Consider the following 23,238-nt stretch of genomic DNA (forward strand, 5'->3'; position numbering starts at 1 on the left):
TTACTATAACATCAAAGAAAGTGTAATTACTTTTTTCCACATTACGTTACCTTTGGGTGGTCAGATTCAAAATGTCAGGTTGTAGGATACATGCAGAGTTCTGGTGGCGGGGTGGGCAGGTGGTAGCTAAAAGATAGTGCCCCCCACTGTGTCTGAAGCTAGGCCTACATGAGAGCGGCCTACATGAGGCAGACACCGTGCCTCTTCAAACCCACCATCAGACGTTTTAGGTCTGAGCTCCGAATGCACTGCCATAGGCAGACGGATGCTGTGGACCTCTATTCCTTTCTGTGGAGTCGGTTGCTGTGTACACAGCATCTCTAGCAAGGCTGCCATGAGTGCACAGGGTCTGGGCATGGCCAGTGACTGTATTTTCCTGAAAGGCAACCCGAGGGAGCAGTCACATAAACCGTACACCTCTGAATAGAGGAAAAGTAGTATTTCATACCTAGTATTTAATTCAGAGTATAATACTAGAGTTTTCAGAAATGTCTTACTTGTGGACCATTTCAAAGAATTAGACTATACACAAGATAGGGAGATACCCATTTCAGTTCTTCTAGCAATTAGTACATTGCTATATGGTTAGACCTAAGTGGACAAGGGTTATAATGGAGTAGGTGCACAATCCTCAAGATCAGTGATTGGATGGATGAGGACTGTTCCCAGCACAATGTGTTTCCTCTTCAAGTTGGGCTGCAATGATGCCGCCAGGCAAGGCAAGTCCTGAAGTGAGTAATTCCCTGGAATATGTAGTTCTGTAGAAACAATGGTCAATATTAAGATTTCGCCTGTCTGTATATGTGATAAAACTATAGGATTCTGTCTGTTCTCAGGGGCCCAGTACCAATACCTACTGTCAGTGGCCATCAGTATTTTGCAACAATAGATGAACTACAGAAAACCTTTGAGCTCTGCGAAGATCACGTTAAAGCCCCCTTTGGACCATACCCTGAAACAAGGTTAGTTGAATTGAACAGTTGTTTTCAACAGGTTTGTTAAAATCGTGGTTTCCATTTGTAAGCTTTGGAGAAATTCTGAAACTGTTCAGGGGGCCCACCTGTCACTAAAATTTGTGAGGAGCAGACTTTGTAGAGCACACGGCGCCTCCTTTGTATTCTTGGGGAGGGACACAATAAGGCAGAGCAAGTGTAGATATTCCACCCAGCAGCAGATAAAGCAAGAACCCGACAGCACTGCAGGCATTCTTTCTGGTAGAGTGGAGGGTAATAGGCCTCTAGTCTCCGTTGTGCTGTGACTCGGCTATGTCCTTGACTCCTGGCTTACCTTTGTCCCTGTCCAGCATTTAATGAAGTTCTCTTGGTTTCCACTGATCCCGAAGGCATCCAATAGCTTTTCGACACCATCCTCTTTAATATCGACATGAGCCAGCTCGGTACCTGTAATTTGCAACCAACGTCTCTGATTAGTGCATTATCGACCGATGGCTGGCATTTAAAAGGCCATTTCAAGGTCCCAATGTTCTAATATGTCAAAAAGCAGTACAAAAGCTGCATACAACAGGTTGCCTAAATTTTTATTTAGAGCGAGCTGGGGAGGTGGCTTAGGGGGCAAAGTGTTTGCCACACAAGCATAGGGACCTGAATTTGGATCCCCAGCACCCAAAATTGGGCACAGCAGTACATACCTTTAATCCGACACCTGAGAAGACACAAAAAAGGACCCCTGGGGCTTGCTGGCCAAGCCATCTTGCTGAGTAAGTCTAGTGAGGGACCTTGTCTCAAAAAAAAATAAGAATTGAATAAATAATTTGATCAATCAATCAATTTGAAGAAGACATTCAAGATCAACATCAACTTCTGGCTTCCACATGCATACACACATACATGTATGTACACTATATCACACACATGCACACACAAAAACATAATCACACAAGGTTTTTTTTTTTCATTTAAATGTCACTAATGGTTGGCAAGATGGCATAGCAGGCAAGCCACTCGCTATTTGAAGCTGATGGCCTGAGCTCGATCCCCGGAACCCACAGAAAGGAGGAACATGGACAACAACTCCACAGAGTTGTCTTCTACTTCCACGCATGCTCTGTGGCTCATGCGTGCCTGCACATGTGCTCACTCTCACATATAATAAAAAAATGAATTTGAATGTTCCTAACATGTTGTTGGAGACACTGAAAAATATAAATGAGAAGGCAAAAATGTTTTTGATTACTTACAACCATTTAATATTAATAAAGAATTCACGCAAAGTACCTTGAAAAATACTAAAGCTCTTATTGAATAAGTGAGCAAAAGTTATACACTGTTCATAAGGGAAGTGAGCTTGGGACAAATGGATATATAAGGGACATAGCGTTGGACCTAGCTTGTAATTGCAAGAGTTTCAGGTCATGGAGCATCTCCTGCTTGCTGAATTAGCAAAGCTTCTTATTATTTTAAAAGAGAGAGAGACAGACAGAGACACAGAGAGACTATGAGAGGGCCTAGATTTTGTTGGGAAATCAGCCCGAATCTGTCTCAGTTTGCCTTTCTGTTCCTGTGGTAACATACTGACAAGAAGTAACTTGGGAAGGAAAGGGCTTGTTTCAGTCTCCACATAGATAACAGTCAGTGGCTGAAGGAAGTCAGGGCAGGAATCGGAACACAGGACCTGATGTAGAAGCCATGGAGGGATGCTGCTTACTGGCTTGCTCCCCCTGACTTGATCAGACTGCTTTCTTGTAGTCTCCCAGGTGACTCCAGTTTGTAACAAACTACCCAGCACAGGTACTTAGATCAAAATCCTAAAAACTGTACTTACTATTCGGTCAGTTATCTCACTGTGAAATGGAGATAATTTGCAGAATTGGTTATGTCTTAGTCTATTGAAGTTGCTCTGACAAAACACTATGAATTAGATATTATATAAAAACAAATTTATTTCTTACACACACACACCCATATGAACATACATGCGCGTGCACGCACACACACACACACACACACACACACACACACACACACTTATTTCTAAGCTCCTGCACACAGGATTTATGCTTCCTTGTCTTGTACATCAGCAGTTATATCTATTTTACAGCATCATGTTTGCACAAGGGGTAAGGAGTTTTTGCTGTTATATATACTATTTCGTATACATTAAAGCTGGGTCACTTGCTGCAGACACTGTTTAACTAGGTCAGTAGAGGTTTGTAAACGACTGACCTTACTTGATAAAAGTGTCCTGTAAAGTCAAGCGTGTAAAGTTTATGGCCAATGAGAGTTTTGAATCTCAAAACCATTTTCATTTTTTCCACAGCAAGGATTCCAATATTTCTCAAAGATATTCTACATTATTTCAAACTTGTCCATGGTTCAAAGAACTCCCCTTTCAGCTTCCAGAGGGCGGGGTTTCTTCTCGACCAGGATCAGCAGGAAGTGACTTAGAAGTCGATGGGGCCTTAAAAGGTATGTATTGTTCTACCTAAGGTCTATTCATACTACCATAATTATGCTTCCGACTGTTGTCAGAATGATTAGACAATGATTAGAAATTAAATGACCATTTCAAGTCAGAGGCTCCCTGTGAGGTTTTGTGCCCCACAGTTACAGAAGAGAAACTAAGTTCAGAATGGTTAGAAATTAGCCCTTGGTCACCTAGCAACTTAGAAGAGAAGCCACAATGCTGGTTACCGAGGTCTGGGCCAGGACACATGCTCTCTGGACAAATCTGTGGTGACTCTATCCAGCAAAAGTGAAGGGAAGCACAGAGGATTTCAAATTGCTGCCCCATCTCCTCCTGTGGGTAGTGGAATTCTGACAGGTTTTATGTAGAAAGATCTGGCCCGATGCCTCCCATCCACTCTCTTTCTTGCCCCTTTACATACATGTGTGTGGCCATGTTCTGCCTAGGAATAGATAGAGAAGGCCCCGGCTGAACCCCCGCTCGTGAGAGTGACCAGAGGATCACAAAAGAAGCTAGAGGTCAGAGTTCGCCTTGGCCACGAGGACACAGTGTGCTGTTACCTACAGGAAGCAAAGACAGGCTGACTTGTCTCTCAGATCCCACTCACCTCTATTTCCCTACATATCCCTCCCTCAAATCCATGACTTTGGTTTTGTTTTGTGGTACATTTAGTTTAACCAGAACCATCTGTATAATCACTGGATTGGAACTATCCATTGGAATCTGGTGGGGACACCAGCGGGTCCATAATGGAAGGCAGCGGCTCTCCCCTTTCCCTGGTTTTGTCAGTAGGAAATTGTTCAAAATAAATCTTAACAGAGTCAAAATAAAAACAAACAAACAACTGTGGTAGATCCTTTGCCTCACATATGTGATGCCCTAACTTAACCCCCAGTAGTGCCTTCTCCTGCTCGAAAGGCTTCTGGTCACCAGGCAAGTGTACACAAGCCCATCCTGTCCAACCATGTGCATGTGATGCTGGCCTCCTACCCACTCTGGGCATGGTATTTATCGCTGATCCTTTGTGGTGCAGGAATTCTAAACTTATTTTCCTTGTGTACCAAGGGACTGACTCCGTGCACTACCTTTTTTTGCCTCTTGACGTTTTACAGCACTTCGTGTAACATCCTCTATGCAGGATAAAGTTGCCCAGCACAAAAGAATGTCTGCACTCGCAATAACTTACCCGGGTTCCAACACCAAACCCACCCTTCCTCCAATCCCACATGGCCGAAGATAGACCAGCACCGAGATCTTGGATCCTGGCAAACAGACCAGCACCGTTGACATCTGATCTAAACATGAAAGCGGAAACCCTTGTTCTCACAGAGTTCAGTCCTTCCGTCTGATCTGGCCATGGATCTCAGCTGTTTCCCGTGCATACAACTCATGACCAAAGGAAGAGTCAAAATCTCTTGATCAATTTATACTGTGATTCTCTAAAGAGCGTCTTTTATTGATTTTTGTTTTCCATGTTAGTCATTCTTACCTTTGAAAAATGTCACTTGAGTTTTGTCTTCCCACAACTGATTTTCCCGGCGGATTCCTATGCTGAGATCTAAGATTCCGAAGTCTCCCTGCATTTTTCATTTTATGCACAATGGGTTCTTTGGGCTTACCTAACTAGGATTGTGTGGTTCAGATTTCCAGGACTATGATGATTCGCTTAAAATATGAATGTTTTTATTCTAATTATGAAAACATGGTAGAGCACCATTTAACTTGTGTCCAACATGATATCAACTGCATCTCTCAAAGAGAATTAATATAATTTGGGAGAGCTCTTTAGTACCAGTAAGGAATAAAAAAATATCACATTTCTTTTTCACCCTTTCCAGACTAATTATATACCTGTTATTAGAAATATTTTGCAACAACTTTCATTATCCTTGTGATCTTACTCCATGGTATTTACAGGAAGTAAATATTGAGTACTTAACGCTGATATTCAGTTTACGTGTGCCCAAAAGGCTATCCTCACTGTGAAAATGTTGAAACATATCCTTCTGGGTTGATAAATAGCCTCTTCTCCACGTGTTGATGACCAGTGGGACTGAGACCCTCTGCATAATACAGACTATTTGTTGACTATTTTTATTATTTACTGACAGCCCCATCTTAACCTGTCAGCCCTGCCAATACCCTCCATAACAGAGACTCGGGCTTAACATGATCCACTATTTCGTCTTTTCTTACCTTGCTCCCAATTTGGAGGAGACTAAAGTCTGTGTTAGTCAGCTGTCTCCCCTGGGACCAAGTGTGAGATAAACAGTGTAAAGGAGGATTGGTTTTGGTTTCCATTTCATACTGTGGTTATCAGGATCTGCTGTTTGGGGCCTGAGACAAGACAGAATCCTTGGGACAAAGCTCCCCTGACTCCACTCCCCTGCCCTATTCACCTCAAGATCACCAGCAAGCAAAGGGAGAGGAAAGAAAGGCCCAGGCACAAGATACAGTATTCAAGAATATTCTCCCAAGGACCTAATCCTTTCTGAGTCCCGCCTGCTAAGTGTCTACCATTTTTTGATAGCCCGTGGATGAGATCAGAGCCCTAAGAAATCTTGTAGAAAGCCAGCCTTTCACCACTGCCCTTTCTCCACAGTGTCAGAACCTGTCACGTGGGAAGCAGTAATGAGCTCCTCCTCCTCATTCCTGAGGGGACCTACCCCTTCCTGCGGTGCTGGAACGACGCTAGACATCGTTTAAGAAAGATCCCTGTTGGCACTAGTGATAAGATCTATAAGTTCCTATTATAAGCACTCCTTCTGATGTTCATCTTCCTGTAATTAATCAGAGATATTGCTTGGGGGAGGGGCAGTGTCACTACAGAATTGGCAACTTGGCACCTGCTGGACTCTCCCTTACTTGCCTGCCTGCCTTGTACAGAAAGACTGTCTGTTCTCAGGCGCCTTGAGAAAAACGACACACTAATCACAGCTGCTTGCTACGGCTTCTCAAGGTGCATCCCTGATCAGCACTGTGTTGGTTAGCACTGGATTTCTTCTGATTGCAAAACTTGATGACTTTAGATAATCTTACAACCATTTTGATCCAGGCCAAAGGGAAGTGTACTTCCTGTCTGACAGCACCAATCTATTCATGCAGGCGGAACTTCGCTGTCTCATCACGCCAGTTGGTTCTACCCTCTAGCAATTCTGCATTGGCCATTAGGTCTCTACCGTGTCTGATCATAGCATGTGGTAAGCAGGATGACCTCATGCCACAAGCTTAAACTCGCACGTGAAGGAAACTTATCCCCCCATCCATTTAAAATAATTTCAGTCCACCTGAAGTTTCTCCCCCTCTAGCTTTTCATCTTGGATCACATCTAGCTTCCAGGAAGCCACAACTGTTCAAAACATAATGAGGTGTCATCTGGATCCTGCAAGAACTCAATCTTGAATAGATCCTGTTTGCCAGACTCTGTTCCCCTAGCCCCATCATTCCAGCCACTCTAGGTCAATTGTATCAGCCCTCTCTTTAAGGAAGCATTAGTTCTCTTCATAAAAAGGACATCCTAAGCCAAATGCTCCCTGGTCTGGAGTCAGTCTCAGCGGTCCTCTGCCTTGACCCTTTCCTTGATGAGGTCCCCCCAAGTGGATGTATTGCTGGCTAGCCATCCTGATGACTGGTGAAGCTGTACATGGTAATCCAGGCTATGGATGCCCTCATTTTCCATGCCCTGCTCCCATAGGCTGTCTCTGTCCCCAAAACCGTCTCTCTAGCAGAGTGGCGCTCAGCCTGGTCTGTGTATCAGACTTTCTGTAATGTGAAAAATACCAACGCCCAGACGCTATCTCAAGCCAGTTGAATAAAACTGTCTGGGGATGGAGGCTCAGGTACCTGATTGGTGGAGTCTCCAAGGTGACTCCAGTATGCAGCCGTTTAGTCACTTTGCTGGAATCTAGAAGGAGCTTTCTAGAATGATTTTGTCAGAATTTTAAGATTTTTTTTTTTTTTTTTGCCTTCAGGTAGCTTATGAGTGGTCCTCTCACCACACCTTCATTAGCATCAAGTACACTATTAACATAATTATTTAATCATCACTGACTTTGGCATTTGAAAATATGTTTGTCTTACTGAATAGGCTTACTTTGTTGAATGTGGGAATATTTGCCCACAGGCCTGTCTGTGCCCCATGCGCACTCGAAACCTGCAGAGACCAGAAGAGTTCAGAGCCCCTGACACTGGAGTTACAGATGGCTGTGGAGCTCCATGTGGTGCTAGGAATCGAACCCGGGTTCTCTGGGAGAGCAGCCGGTGCTCTTAACCACTTGAGCCATCTCTCCAGCCCCTAGGCTTACTATTTTTATATACTTGTTAGTTTTTACTTTTTAGTCACACCACAGATTCACACTCTTGTTTTTTCTAGTCTAAAATATTAGCTTTCCCCTATACTTTCCATGAACTAATATATCAAATACTAAGTATTTAGCCCTTGGTTGTTATACCTTCTGATATACCAGTCCATTGCATTAGACCGTGTCTACTTTAAATGGACTTTTATGTCTGTTTTCTTCTGTGGTGTTTGCGGTGGTGTGTTCATGAATTCTGATTTCTGAAAGCAATACTCGGTGTCCAAGAAAGAAAGCTTTCTGTGGTGAAACGTGCAGAGGCATCTGTGTTGGTCATGTGATAGCCATTTGCTTAGAAGCTGTTGAGCCCTTGAATGTGACGAAGCTGTATGAGATTGAGGGCTACCATCCTGAAAAGTCTAACGCTAGAAAGTTCCTCAGACTTTCACTCTTTGGCGGCCTATGGTTACTTTCAGAATTTTGGGGGTGTATTATGAGTAAATGTAAGCTATTTTAAACAATAGCTTACATTTTAAAAACCTTTATAAATTTTTGTGTACTATTTCCTTAAGGTTTTGAAAAGCCATCAGAGGAACTGGAAAAAATCTAGTATGTAAAATATTGCTACTCTCTAATTAAGCTTTGTTAATTGTGCTATTTAAATGGCCAGATACATCCTTTTTTTTTATCAGTTTGCTCTAGCATACAAGATAACAGTATTTAGTGCTACATAATAATTATGTTTCAGCCTCTCTTTTCTTTTGTCTAAAATAGTTTTTGTTACATCAATTTTGATGTTATGTTAATCAGCCCATAAGTGCTCAGCGCCACTGTTTCGAGTTCACAGATTTCTTCTTGTTTTACTATCAAAGGGCCCCTTTGTTCCTTGTTCTGTGGGATGGTTTGGCTTTGAACTTCCCTTGGTAACACTTCCACCTCTGCTCTCTCTTCTCTGCTCCGCTCGCCTCTCCTTTTAATCTAAGTCTTTGATTGCAATTTAATTTTGGTCTGCCTGGTTTTCCTTTTATTAACCAAACCCCAGTCTGTCTTTTACTTCGATTATGGAACAAGACTGCCTCTTTTTATAAGTTTTAGTACACATCCAGTCCTGTTTCTGTCATAGTGCTGTATATTTTCAGGTGGGCCTGGGATTGCTGGGGCTGCAGTTTGGTTTTGTTGGTGGTGTGTTTGTTTAGTTTTCTCCATCTCAGTGATTAGTTCACGCCTCTTGCTGCACACATTGCTCCTTTCACTCACAGTAATTTAGAAGGTGGATTTTCCCTACCCTGTAATTTGTCATGTAAATTAAGGTATCTTTGTTTCTTCTTCACACTCCTAAAATTGTGCCTCTAATTAAGAGTGATAGGCGCTGTATGGTTGGCAGTGCATGCCTGTGTCACTAGGGAAGCCAATGAAGAAAGAACAATGACGGGATCGAGGCTAGCCTGGGCCACATAACAACTTCAAGGCCAGTCAGCATCACAGAGGGATCCCGCTTCAAAATAAGCAAGAGCTGGGGACATAGTTCAGTGGTAGCATGCTTGCTTGTCATGTAAAGGCCCTGGGTTCTGTGAGGGTCCGTGAATCGATGAAGAATGATACTTCAATTAGTATGTAAAAATAGAGTTTATTTCTGCTCGCAGGGACCCAATTCCATCAGGATGGAAGGACCCCAACTGAATTCTCACATTTAGTTTTAAATCCAAAAAGAACATGAGGGAGGGGTAGGTGATCTGTATCTTTATTGGTGGGTTCTATCTCTGGGGTCTGGGGGATGCTATGATCTAAACTATTTTTGCTTCATGCCAAGTAGGGGTAGCTCTTGACCTCTTGGCTTAAGTCTGCTGCTGTTTCAGTAACTGACTTGCCCAGTTCTGGGAGTTAGAGACTCAGGCCTGGACTCCTGAACTGCTAGTTTACAGCCTGTCATGGAGTCAGCCTGGCTCAAGCCAATTCCCTCCTTTCAGTTTGATACATGGTACCAGAAGGAAATAGACTCAGTATTTTCCCCAAGTGATCCCTTTAAGAGCTATTTTATATTAATATTGCTTTATATTAAGGATTTGTATTTTTCTATTTGTTTCTGAAATTGTTCAGTAGTTTCAATGTTTAATACTAATTTTTCAATGTCTTTTAAAGCTTTTTATATTTTTATGTATCTGTGTACCTGGTGGTGGTGGTGGTGATGGTTATGTGTATGTATGTGTGTATGTGTGTGTGTGTGTGTGAGAGAGAGAGAGAGAGAGAGAGAGAGAGAGAGAGAGAGAGAGAGGAGAGAGAGAGAATATGTGGAGGTCAGAAGTTGATGTCAGGTGTCCTTTTCAGTTGATTTCCATCATCCTGTCTGTCTGTCTATCCATCCATCTATCTATCCATCTATCATCTATCTATCCATCCATCCATTCATCTATCTATCCATCCACCTATCTATTTCTGGGGCAAGGTTTCTCCACATAGCTCTGGCTGTCCTGGAACTCGCTTTATAGACCAGATTAGCCTCAAATACCAAGATCAGCTGCCTCTGCCTCCGTAGTACTGGGAGGCATGTGTGGCTTCCACCATACTTTTTGAGACAATGTCTCACTGAACCGAGAGCTCACCAATTCAGCAGTACTAGCTAGTCAGCATGCCCCAGGGCCCCTCCTAACCATCTCTCCAGTGGTGTGGTCACAGGCATGAGCCATCATGCCCGGCTTCTTACACCATGCTAGGGATCCCACCATGGCACCTCGTTCTTCATTGGTAAGTGCTTGAGTGATCTCCTCAGCCTCCATTGTCTATAGATAGAGCAGAGAGTGAAAGAGGAGAGGCATTTCAGAGTATGTCCACAGAACTAGAGAAGTCCACTCAAATTCTCTGTTCCAGCATGGCATAAAGGTGACAGTTTAACACATTTTTTCTTCTATTCCCGGGTTACGTTTTCTTCCTGCTGTGCCTCTGTGTTTGGTGGAAAGTCGGTAACTCACGGATAGGATGGGCAGGCAGTCCCATGCTGTCAAGTGACTTATATGTCTATGCTCCAATGTCCAGAAACCACTGAGTTTTCAAAGTTCATATAGATATGTGTCTGTGTGGATGAAGGTGTGTCCTTACTGCCACCTCCCAGAAAGGTCTGATGGCACTTACGGAGGCACATTCGGTGTAATCAAAGAAGTATTAGCCAAGAAGGAAGCAAAGTCTCACTGACAGCTTCAGGCGACCTAAGAGTAAGTTAGAAAGTGGCGAGGCTGGGGATTTAGCTCAGTGGTAGAGCGCTTACCTAGGAAGCGCAAGGCCCTGGGTTCGGTCCCCAGCTCCGAAAAAAAAGAACCAGAAAAAAAAAAAAAAAAAAAAAAAAAAGAAAGTGGCTGTAGAAACAGCAGCACCCTCCTTGTGAATGACTTGAGGCGTTTCCCCCCAGTAGGCCCCGAATGAATGTGTGTGCCACATTTAGCTTGGGCATTCCATATGTTCTGAACAGACAGCGCCATTTCTTATCACGCCCTCTGAAGTGTAGATTATATAATGCAGACATCATGATTCTCCTTTACCTCCACTAAAGCCCTTATAGGAGAGGCTGTGTCTGAGTACGCAATGTGTATTGCTGTGTGAAACTGCCCTCAGAATTCCTGAGTTCAAATCCTGCACCAGCCAAGTTTGACTTAGACAGTCTCCTTGGCTCTTTGCTTCTTCAGTTGTTAGGCTGAGTCGTGGGGATTGATGGCTATTTCATTTGACAGAACCAAGGGTTGGGAAAAACGGGGGGGTGGGGGTGGGGGGAGGGAGGGATGTAATGAATCAGGTTAGAATAGCAGGTAGGCCTCTAGCTCCATATCCCCACCCTCTGTGACTGGGTCTTGAAATAGAATTAATAATCAAGTGGTATGAAGTGGAAAGGAAAAAAAAAACTATTTCCCTGCTGATTCTGAGACACATTTGTCACATTTTAATATCTGTAAAAATCAGGGCACATTTTTAAATCAATGGCAGTCCATGGTTGAACTGACGGCACTGTTTTTCTTGCTTGGTAGAATGCAAGATGACGGTATATATTATAAGATCCTAGGTTTGATAAAATATGGTGTCCCTCGGAGGCAGCTGAGGTCTGTGTGGGCAGGCAGGTGGATCCCTTCACTGCCCCGGCAATCCATGAGGGCTGTAGCTGCCCACTGAAGGTCCAGGGAAGGCTAGGCTAAATGTGGTGCACACATCCAGGGTTGGTTACAGAAGATTGTCAGCAGAAGCCTTACCAGAGCTAGCTCTTTCCTTAGCCTTCTTTCTAGAGACCCTAATGATGAAGCAGAAGGAAATTACATGTGGGTAGAAGACTCCACTCCTCAACCAGGAGCGGAGTCAACGCCCCAGACAGCCTACCAAGATCCCGTCCGTGGCCACTTCTTATAAATACATACATTTTCCCCACCGATCATGAAGGACTGCTGAGAGACCATAGCCAGTTGCCCCTTCTATGAGGGTGCCCGACTGAGATGCCATGACATTGAGGATGACCTCATATTCATTGGCACAGATGCTCCTGGAGGCCAGATGTTGACTGAAGTCTCCCTTAATCATCCTCCACCTTGGTTTTCAGACAGAGTCTCTCACTGAAACTGAAGCTCACTGGGCTTCCCCAGGTTCTGGTTTATAGGGGAGGGCATGCCATTCCTGGGTTTTACGTGGGTGGTGGGGATTTGAACCCAGGTCCTTATGCATGACACCTTATTCACTGAACCACGTCTCTAGCCCCAAGACCCCTGTGCATGTAGAAACTCAGACTCACAGGAGGGAAGACTATGACTAGCCACTCTACCTCAGTTTTGGAAGAAACCATGTCTGTCTTCAAGAGAAATTTATACCACATTCCAGAATTGTTCAGAAAAAGTACTTGCCATGTAATAAATAATCATTGCTATTATTATAATTGCATTTGGGAAGAGATGTCTGGGAGCTTTGAAATAATCAACTACTAGGGAAATATGGAAATACTACCATACTCAGAGTGGCTGGGGGTGCCACTCTGTGGTATCCTACACCCTGCTTTCTCTGGGGCTGTTCCCGATGAGCCTGCAATCCCAGCGAAATTTTTAACAAGGCTTCCATTAGTATTTTTAAATTAAAAAATGGTTTCTTTTAAAAAAACATGCATTAAGACATGTAATCATAAATCTTAAGGGAAAAATAGCCCTTAAGCAGATTTCAGTTATGAATGGATGAATGAGTGAATGAGTGAACATGAAAAAGAAAGAATAAAAATAAAGCAAGGAAAACCTCAGAGGACACACAGATCTGTACCTAACAAACACGCGCTCTGTTTCCATGTATATAAGATTATCTCCCTAGCAAAACAGACCAAAACCTGGAAGGAAAATGGGAAGGCCTGAAGACCGGGCCTTAGCTGAGGCAGAGAGCAGCACGGACTGAGAGAAGGCTGTGGTCAGATGGTCTCTCAGCCCAGGGTCCAGGCAGAACCCATGACAGGAACAAAGGGGAGAGAGCTCCCAGGGACTTGCCCTCTTCACCTCAACCGTGCCAGCCCCATTAGATACCACCGCCTTAACAATGACTCCTCCTGACAGGATGGCTGGCACACTGCCTGCCTATCTGTGAATGCACACAGCGCCTTACCTTTTGGATGCCTTTTTTAAAAAAAGGTGCTCATAGGTGAAAACTGTTTCCTGAAGTTTGCAATTAATGAAAACAGCCCCATCCCCAGCCATGCTGCTAGCACAGGGAGCCGTATAGGAAGGTGGTAAAATGAACACGGGAAGAACATCTACTCCGTCAGAGCAATCAGCCCGGCATCAGACAGAACCTGGGGGAGCACTGCTTTCACCCCGCATGCAGCAGCCTCGTTAAGTGGGAATGATGAAAGATGCGAGCGGTGCGGTACACTAATTAGAATGCCGCCATCACGTCCAAGAGGTTCCATTAGGGTCACCTGCAGCTTACACTTGGGAAGGAGAGAGGTTGGCATTTTTTATATTTTCTCTTATTTATTAACATGCAAACAGCTCCGTTTTTTTTTTTTATTAACCCAGGCAGTTGTTGGCATGAGAGATTAGTTTAGCCATTTGATGAGGTGAATTCCACAGCATGTTAAATTAGAATCCCAGCCACTAAAGCCCCAAATCTAATTTTCACCCTAGTTTATAAGGTTCTCTTGAAAACTCTATTATCCTAATGCATGTTTCTAATGCCTCAACTCCTAAAAGACACAGTACTTCCTACGGATTGTCAAGCCAAAAATATTCTCAATTGCCACAGTAGAATATTTAAATTTTATATTTACTGGGTCATTGAACTTAGGAACAGCTATGTAATCTATTTTCTCGGAAACGGCAGTAGTTATAAATCATAGCGACCTTCCGGATCTAGCTGTGAGATTTACCAAATACTTTACTCAGGCCACCGAATTACCTAAAGAGTAATATAGGCTGGGGAGATAACCTGAGAGGATGCTTGACTGGTACGCATCCAGCCCTGGATTCGATCCCCAGTATCACACAAACCAGGGGTGGTGGGTCACACCTGTAATCCCAGAACGGGGGGGGGGGAATGGAGCCAGGTGGGTAGTAAGCTGGAGGTCACATACATGTGACCCTGTCTTAAGAAAAACTGGGGCTGGAGAGATGGCTCGGTGGTAAGAGCACCTGTTTCTCTTGCAGAGGACTCAGGTCCAGCTCCCTGCATCCGTATGGTTCAAGTCTATCCTTAACTCTGGTTCCAGAGAATCCAATACACTTTTCTGATCTCTGCAGGGAACCGGTGCTTGGGTGGTGCACGAACATACTTGCAGGCAAAACACACACACACATACACACACACACACACACACACACACACAAACATCCAAGTGCTGGGATCACGGATGTGTACTACCACACTTGGCTTTAAAAATGAGATGAGATGAGGAAAAAGAAAAGAAAACCAACAATACACTCAAGAACAACTCTACTTGCTTCATGTAAGAAAAGATCCTTGAAGACTGTCAATACAAAACGTGGTTTAGAAATGAGGAAGAGAAAAACAGGAAGGAAAAGCTAAGCTCTGGTGTTTGCACAGTGCTGGTAAATGGAGGACGGCATCAAGTCTACACACACGTGACTGACTAAGGACAGTCCTTGTCCGGGTGACTGGGGGGCTCGCTTCCAGTTCAGGCTTGGCCCAGATCTCTGATCAGTTTATCTATAACCCGTCTAGAGATGCCACCACCGTCCCACCTTCTACTGTCCCCTGTCTCATTCCTCTCCACTTCTGGTCACTTCCACTTATCTTCTTTATTGGTCTTGCAAACTGTGTTTCTCCTTATTAACGTGTAAGCCCGGGAACTTGGAGACAGCCGAAACCGAGTTCCCACAGAGACATCAGACAGGCATCGCTTAACATTGCTGAGTTTCAAGCTTTAGGAAAATGCTGCCATTCTTCTGAGACCGCATTTTCGCACTCAGTATTAAGCTTTTGGATGTGTCTATCTTTGTTGACAGCTGAAATTATAGTCAGCTCACTACTTTTCCAGGTTTTTTTTTTTGTTTTGTTTTGTTTTAATGTTCTTGTTAATGCAATTGTGGTCTTTCCAGACCTTTTTTTCTTCTTCTTCTTTTTCAAAACTAGCAGCTTGGAGATGGGGAGATGGATCAGCAGCTAGGAGCATGAACCATTCATTCCTGCCAAGGACTGGAGCTCAGTTCCTAGCACCTACGTGAGATGGCTCACGACTACCTGTGACTCCAGCTGCAGGGTATCTGACACCCTGTTCTGGCCCACACAGGCACCTGAATACTCTGAATACACACACACACACACACACACACACACACACACACACACACACACACTCTAAATGGGTAGATAAAATAAAAATAAGCAATAAACAGTCCTACATGTGTCCATTTTCTCCACCACCATGGTTAGGAGTGGAATTTATGATCAAAACAGTTTTTGTCTTAAAGAGGCAGATTATTTTCCAACTCAACAAGTTACAAATGGTTTGGTGGATACAGTTCTTGTCCATACTTACTATCATAGTGGAACTTTCTCAGGCCATAGATAATGATGGCACTATAAATAATGATGAGAATTCTATACAGTTTAATCTTAGGCCTTTTGCTTGGGCAATCCTCCAGTTACTCTAAATCAACCCAACTTACTAGCCTGTGACCCACCATGTGGCTGGCTCTGTACCTTTCTCTGCTCTACTGCGGTCACTGTCTGTTCCCCCTGTGTCCACTCTCTGAATCTCCTGCTCCTGCTTTCTCCTCTGGCTTCATTCTCTCTGCCCAGAAGTTCCCACCCTCTGTTTCCTGCTTCAGCTATTGGCTATCAGCTCTTTCTTACAACCAATCAGCAGCAAGACAATCTCTGGTACAATTCTAGATTGCTTCTAGGTGTGGAAGGCTGTCTGACTTTCAAGCATCTGAGCAGGTATGGAAGGACAAGTATTTACAGACATAAGGCCCATGATGGGTCATAGAAACGACAATACTAATCTCCCGCCAGCATTTAGCTCTCTGCTGGTAAGAATTAATTATGGAAAGTGCAAAGACACACCTTCACACAGTGCAAAAGAGTATGTTCATACTACAACGTAGTATGTTCTGGCTTTTCAGTTTCAGCCAATATAACACATATAATGTAACATATCACCTTGAATTCTGGACATATCCCCTGTTATTAATGAGACCGAGGGGCCTTTCATGCTCTTTTTGACCACTGTGTGTTTTTCATTCTGTGAAATATTGTTCATGTCCTTTTTATACTTCTTAATGAACCATTACTTCTTTGTTGGTTCTAAGAGTTCTAATAGACATTGGATGTTAAGGCTCGATGGGTGTCCTGTTATATGATTTGTGCTGTCCCCACCCTGTGCCCTGTCTTCCTCCTCTCTCCCGTGTTACACTCATAGGACTTTTGGGCAGGAGGGAGCCCATCCATGGCGGCTCAGCCGTCACACTGCACAGAGACCCTCAGGAGGTTCTTTCATCCTCCCAGTGGCCTTGCTCCTAATGGGTTTTTTCCTTAAATAACTTGCTGGAAAAATAAACATCTCTTTCGGAATGTGAATTATTCCCTTTCAGTTGTAAATTGGGAAATGAGATAATTGTTTTCTAGTTCCCCCTCTGAGAACCATTCAGAGTCCATTTAGTTTCTACAATTCCTCCATGACCTGAATGAACTGAGCATAATGTGTAGCTTATGAGCATTCTGACGGCTGCTACGTTGCTCTGCACGCCGGGATGCCATTGGTTTGTGGGAGTCAGCTGTGGAAACAGCACGCCGAGAGGCGTGGCTTGCCTTTTGTTCTTTACCTTTCCTTGTCCCAAAGTCCCAATTCTGCATGAAATTTAACTCTGAATTTACAGAAACCCAGGTTCTCAGACTGAGGGTCTCAATGATAAATTCTGTGAGATCAAGGACCCCTGCTGTGTATAGTAGCTTGCCCAGACAATAGCTGACTATTAATTATGGGAGGTACAGACTCAAAAATGTTGGCCCTGTGTCTTTAGAAATCTGAAAATCCTCATACTCAGTGAACCAGGACATCCACTTCAAGGAATATTTTCTAAGAGAGAAATCTGATCAACACAAACAGATTTAAAATGAAAAATTTCATGGGATCCTTATAAGGGGCAGGGGAGCTAAAAGGAAACACACCAATATTTCTCTAGGTGGTGGGATCACCAGTAAATAAAATTGCCATAGTAGGCCACGTGCGCTATGACATCAGCACCGGATCTTTCCATCTTGATATTAATTTTGGCTAGTGTCTAGAAATCAATTGTTTAGAATAGCATACTTAAAAATAGCAATTCTGAATCCCCTCCCCACCCACTGTGTGTGTGTGTGTGTGTGTGTGTGTGTGTGTGTGTGCGTGCGTGCGTGTGGAAGGCAGAAGTTGATTTTAGGTATTCAACTCAATCATTCCCCACCTAATTTTTTGAATCAGAGTCTCACCGAACCTGGGTTTTGTCATTCGTCTTCTCTGGCTAGCCAGTTAGACACCACCACTGCCCTGGCCTCCCTACTTCTCCACTTAGTCCCGGGGTTGCAGGTGCACGCTGTCGTGCAGAGCTTTAACGAACAGGAACGATTCTTAATCCTCATAGCTCATTGTTAGTAACAGGCAACTTGACCATGTTCTCTGAATTTGTATTTATCACCACGATTTCCTGTTGACGAAGGTTGGCTTCATCCTCAAGGGCATTCTGGGCGTCGCGAGTGACAGAGGCACATATTTTCCGTCGGCACTTTGAATGTCCTGTCACAGTGAAGTGTTTTTGTTTTTTGTTTTTTGTTTTTTGTTTTTTGTTTTTTTGCCTCAGCATGTAGTATCCACAGGGGCTTGTGGAATTCTGTTTACTTTGCAACTTTGCAATAGACACATTCTCATCTGCTCTTGGTGGGAGACTGTCAAGCACTTTGTTGCTGTTTTCCATAAATTATCAACCATGGCTACATTTAGGCTCCTTAAGGAGGCTTTAGGGACTTGGGGGCATTTTTGTTGGGAAATATTGTGATCTTTCTCTGTTGGTGACTTCTACTTGTCACTGTGTGTTTTAGTTAGGAAGAGACACCATGTCCATGTTAACTCTTATGAACAAAAACATTTCATTGGGGCTGGCTTACAGTTTCAGAGGTCTAGTCCTTTATCATCACGGCAGGAGACATGGCGGGATGCAGGCAGACGTGGTGCTGGAGAAGGAGCTGAGTCTACATCTTGATCTGAAGGCAGCAGGAGGAGACTGTGCCACACTGGGCATAGCTTGACTATAGGAGACTTCAAAGCCTGCCCCCACAGTGACACATTTTCTCCAACAAGGCCATACCTCCTAATAGTGCCACTCCCTTGGGCCAAGCATTTAAACGTGTGGTTCTATGGAGCCATGCCTATTCAAACCACCACACCATGAAGCCCAATCATCAAGCCTTCCTGGGATGTGCACACCTAGGGGACAAGTCCCTTGAGGCAATCTCCGTTTCTTTCCCTTACCAGCTCCCTGAGATACCCTGTTAGGGATGATGCTTTAGCCAGCTGTGAGTGCTTTCTGGGCTCCTCAACAGCAGGGCTGGAACTAAGAGCATGGCGGTTCTGTTCTCGAGACCTTCTAAAATTGGCAGAAAGTCTTCATGTGTCAAGGGATATGCATGGATGTAGCGTCCAAGGCCAGGGTGCCTGGTGTGTCCATGTATCACAGAGGGTATGGCTGTACCATCTCCTCCATGGAGGAAGGAATAGCAGTGCCTCTTGAAAAGTGGGATTCTGATGTTGACTGGGTCACTGGTACAAGCCCCATTCCTTCGCCCACCCCATGGCAGGGGAACAATGTCTACCCTATAATGTTCCATGGAGCATGAATCTGCCTGAGCCTCCCCATCCTGTTCTTCATTGAAAGAAATTTGTTTGGCTTTAACGGCCCCATTTCAAGTCTTTTGTTCTCTCAAGGTCAACATGTTTGGACACTTCGAAATTCTAGGAGTAACACACCCAGGGGAAAAGCCAAGGCCATGTGTCCAGGAGTAGCCACTGGAGCTGTGGGGTCAACAGACTTCATAGTATCCCAATTACTAAGAATGGGTAGAAATTCAGAACTCTTCATTCATCTTCTGAACATAACATTTATTTATTTATTTATACTTATTCACTTTACATTCTACTCAGTGCCCCACTCCCGGTCACTTCATTCCTTCCCCTCATCTCCCTCCCCTTCCCCTCTGAGCCAGTAGGGTTCCCCCTGGGCATCCTCCCACCTTGGCACATCAAGTCTGCAAGGTGCAGCCTCTCCCACTGAGGCCAGACAAGGCAGCCCATCCAGAAGATCATACCCCATGTCCAGGCAACAGCTTTTATGATAACCCGAACTTGAAGGAGCCCTGACAGAGATGGAGTATGCCAGTGACGCCGCCCCCACAGAATGCTGGCTACTTTCCTTGACCAGTTTCCTCCTGCCAATTACAAGTGTCAGCCATGTCATAATCTATCACTCAGGCCCTCAAATCCATCACACTTACACCTGGGATGACGAGTGTGACTCTGAGTACCAGTGATACAGTTGGGCTTCCCAAAGACTTCAGTGACAAATGCCAAATGCCATAAAATGTCAGACCCTCATAAAGATGAGAAGCCTTTTGTTTTCCAGCAGATGACAGCAAAGTGTTAAATCTTATCGATGGGGACGAACCTTCTGCCACCATCGGCTGCCTTTAGTTTTTCTGTTATCCCTAAAAGCCATTCGCAGTTATATATTCTACTGGGTCTGACTCTCTTTCCATAATTAACAACCTTCTGCAGAGGGTAATAGATGAGGATCAACTCTACAAGGAGGAGGTAGCCTTAATTCATCTCATGTCTCCTACGGGAAGACATGTTCTCCTGCACCAAGTGCAGACGCAGCGATGAGGGGTTTACACAGGGCCTTTATGGAATGATTTACTAGCAAATTTGGGCATATAATATTATAAAATGCTGCACACTGTGTGATTACAAGATTAGGAAGGAGTGAGCCGCTAATCTTGTCAGTCCAACTGTTTCCTTCCTTGATAACATTTGTGTTCTTACACTTTGGGTGATGAAAGAGTGTAATTGGCTGTTGACACTGATTGAAGGAAGGAGATGTGCCTTCTATTTTTTTTTTTTTAAAGAGAATTAATTATCTTGGTAAGGGAGGTAACAATTCCAACGACGGCTCTCACAGCTGCAAAACACAAGTGAACTGTCAGGATGTTTTCATCTCTTTCTTCCCCACCTGTTTTTCTCCTTTTGATAACATCTTTCCCCAGATTTAACACATTTACCAAGTGGGGGCGGGGAGTCTGGGGAGCCTTCAAAAAAGAAAGAAAAATTAGGTTTTGAAACTTGCAGCAAAAACACCGAAAATGTGCGCCCATGGCATTTGCATGTGTTAATGTCTAAGGAAGACATCATAGGCAGATGGAGGTAAGCTCAATCTCCTTATGCCATTCAAGTCCTATTAAACTGCTAACGGACATCTGAAACTCCAGATGTCAGCTAAGGGAAAAGGGTCTGGGTAAACTGATATGGCCTGGTTGCCTGAATCCTTTTCGATATAAGCCCGGCACGAAATCAACGAAAAGGTTCGTTCTACAGGGTATGGTGTATGTTTGAACTGCAGCCTATAGACTGGACCATTTCACCCACAGGTGGAAAACATGGTGGAAGCCAAAGCTGTTACTCCCAACGACACACAGGAACTCTGAAGGGCTGCTCAGCTCAAAGCTGTCATTCCCGGAGGAACAATGGTCCTAGGGTGAGCCAAAGAACACAATAAAGGTTATTGGAGGAGGGAACTGAGGCTCTCATCAGTCGCATCTGCTTTCTTAAGCCGCTGAAGTAATGAAGGGGGAGGGATTACGGTAGCTGCTGTGGAAACTGAGGCAGCAGTCACTGGAAAGCAGGGTCCCTGTTGCATCACGACGATAGGAATATTTGAAACTGGATATTCTTCAGGGAACTTCATAATACTTCCATACCTGGAGCCAAAAGCTAATGGAGACTTCTCCTCTGCTACAAGCAGGAGCAAGGTCAGAGTCTTCAAGAGTAAAGGGTTGGGTCACTCTATGAGATCAAGACCCATGTGACACCTGAGGAGCAATAAAAACATCCAAGGAGTGCAGTGAGAGCAGAAGCTGCTCAGTTGCCCTCTGGTTTCTACAGGTACGCCTTCTGCAGATGTGCCCTTTGTAAAGCAAGTTCTGCCATTTTCAACAACTTCCTGGGGTGATTGTACCGGCCCCACCCTGCCCATCTGTCTTTGTTAGGGTTTCTGTTGCTGTGGTGAAACACCATGACCAAAGAGCAAGTTGGGGAGGAAAGGGTTTAGTCAGCTTACACTTTGTTCATCACCAAAGGAAGTCAGGAAAGGAACTCAAACAGGGCAGGACCCCAGAGGCAGGAGCTGATGTAGAGGCCATGGAAGGATGCTGCTTACTAAGCTTGCTTCCTGACCTGTTCAGCCTGCTCTCTTATAGAACCCAGGACCACTTGCCCAGGGATAGCACCACCCACAATGGTCTGGGCCCTCCCCTATTGATCACTAACTGAGAAAATGCCTTATAGCTGGATCTCATGGAGGCATTTCCTCAACTGAGGCTCCTACCTCTTAGGATTCTAGCGTGTGTCAAGCTGACACACGGAAGCAGCCAGTATACCATCCTTGTAAAGAGTAAACTATTAGGTTAAGGGGCTAAACTGGGGTTCCTGATCCATGCAGCTCAAAATAATCCTGATGCAATTTTTATAAAAGGGATGACAGTTTTCATTTCCTGACAGAATTGCTTATGCAAATGCATCTGCAGAGGCAAATGTTTTCTAGAGCTAGGACTGACTGAGCAATGATCTAACACTAACTCCTGTTTAAATGGAGGGTACGAAGTAACCTAGTGGATAATGGATAATGGATTGAACTTCACAGATTCTGAATCATGGAAACTGAAAACCATTGTAATGATCCTTGTAGAATGGCTGAAGATTTGTTATCAAAGTATAATTCAGGGATGGCATTTAACCAGGTAGATGAGATAACCTAATTAAAGTGCTTTCTGGAACAGAACTTAGAGAAATGAAAAGAACAGTTAACACATACATTAAACATTCTGTAAACTACAGAGACTTAAGCAAATCATTGTAAAAGCTGTGATTTATGCTCTGCTACACATCTGATAGCATTGGCTAATGTCACATACTTGAGCACTAGGAAAAGCGGGTAAAATCCTTGTCTGAACACTGAGGAACTGGTACCGTCTTGTGACCGGATTTTTGAGGTTTTATTTTCTTGTTTGTTCTGGAGAACAGGGTTCAAGCTCTGAGAGAATAGAAAATGAATTGAAGCATAACGAATGTTGAGGTCTGGGGATCACTGCACAAACCACACAAATACCAATGTCAGCAAATAGGGATGGTCTATTGTGTGCCACACCCCAAGATCAGGGTCACGTTCTGGACTTGGGAGCTGAACCACGGCATTGAGTCATCCTAAAGGGCTTTTAAGCCTAAAATCCACAAACATCTGGGCCAAGTTATTCCACCAATCAGAATTTAGGGATGGGGATTTCCTTAGGAACATGTCTTTATTGTACACTTATCCTGATCCCATTGGTTGGGGTATTTAACTGTGGCAGGAGCCTTGCCTTGTCTAACATCCATGTCTTGTCAACCAGAATGGGACTTGTCTAACATTTCACGTCTTAACTTGCCAACAAGGATGTCTGTTCCCAGAGAGGTCTTGGGAAATTAAATTTTACTGGACTCCCTACTCAAAACGGAAGTTTTATTGCAAATGGTTTCTTATATTGGTGCAGATGTCTTTCCAATGTTGGGGTCCAAGTTTACTGTAGGTAACTGTACAAAGCAGTTCCACTGACTCTATTGTGATCAGTTAAAGGACACAGAATGTAACAGAATATGTAATCAACTTGGGCATGAGAAAGTTTCCTAGTAACGGCAGAAACAACATATGAGAAAGTTTCCTTATAATATTAGTTAAAACCACAAAACGACAGGCTAGCCAGGTAAGTTACCTAGGCCTTA

At 44.0% G+C, this 23,238-nt stretch overlaps 1 protein-coding gene across 6 annotated transcripts in view; it reads left to right on the forward strand.

The window, feature by feature from the left end:
* Lrguk (leucine-rich repeats and guanylate kinase domain containing) overlaps positions 1-21,002 on the forward strand; it is a 123,033-nt gene extending 102,031 nt beyond the window's left edge. For 2 of the 6 annotated variants that reach the window (XM_017592530.3, XM_063285744.1), the window contains exons 18-20: positions 837-962; positions 3,277-3,425; positions 20,853-21,002. In XM_017592530.3, coding sequence (XP_017448019.1) covers positions 837-962; positions 3,277-3,425; positions 20,853-20,980 — 403 coding nt within the window. In that variant the 3' untranslated portion in view covers positions 20,981-21,002. Of the gene's footprint in view, positions 1-836; positions 963-3,276; positions 3,426-4,095; positions 4,266-4,535; positions 8,453-20,852 lie in introns of those variants that run through there. The other 4 variants (XM_039107286.2, XM_063285745.1, XM_006236253.5 and 1 more) reach the window with 3 other exon arrangements.
* The last annotated feature ends 2,236 nt before the right edge of the window (positions 21,003-23,238 follow it).

The sequence above is a fragment of the Rattus norvegicus genome, chromosome 4 (genome assembly GCF_036323735.1).
Source record: "Rattus norvegicus strain BN/NHsdMcwi chromosome 4, GRCr8, whole genome shotgun sequence".
Lineage (NCBI taxonomy): Eukaryota > Metazoa > Chordata > Mammalia > Rodentia > Muridae > Rattus > Rattus norvegicus.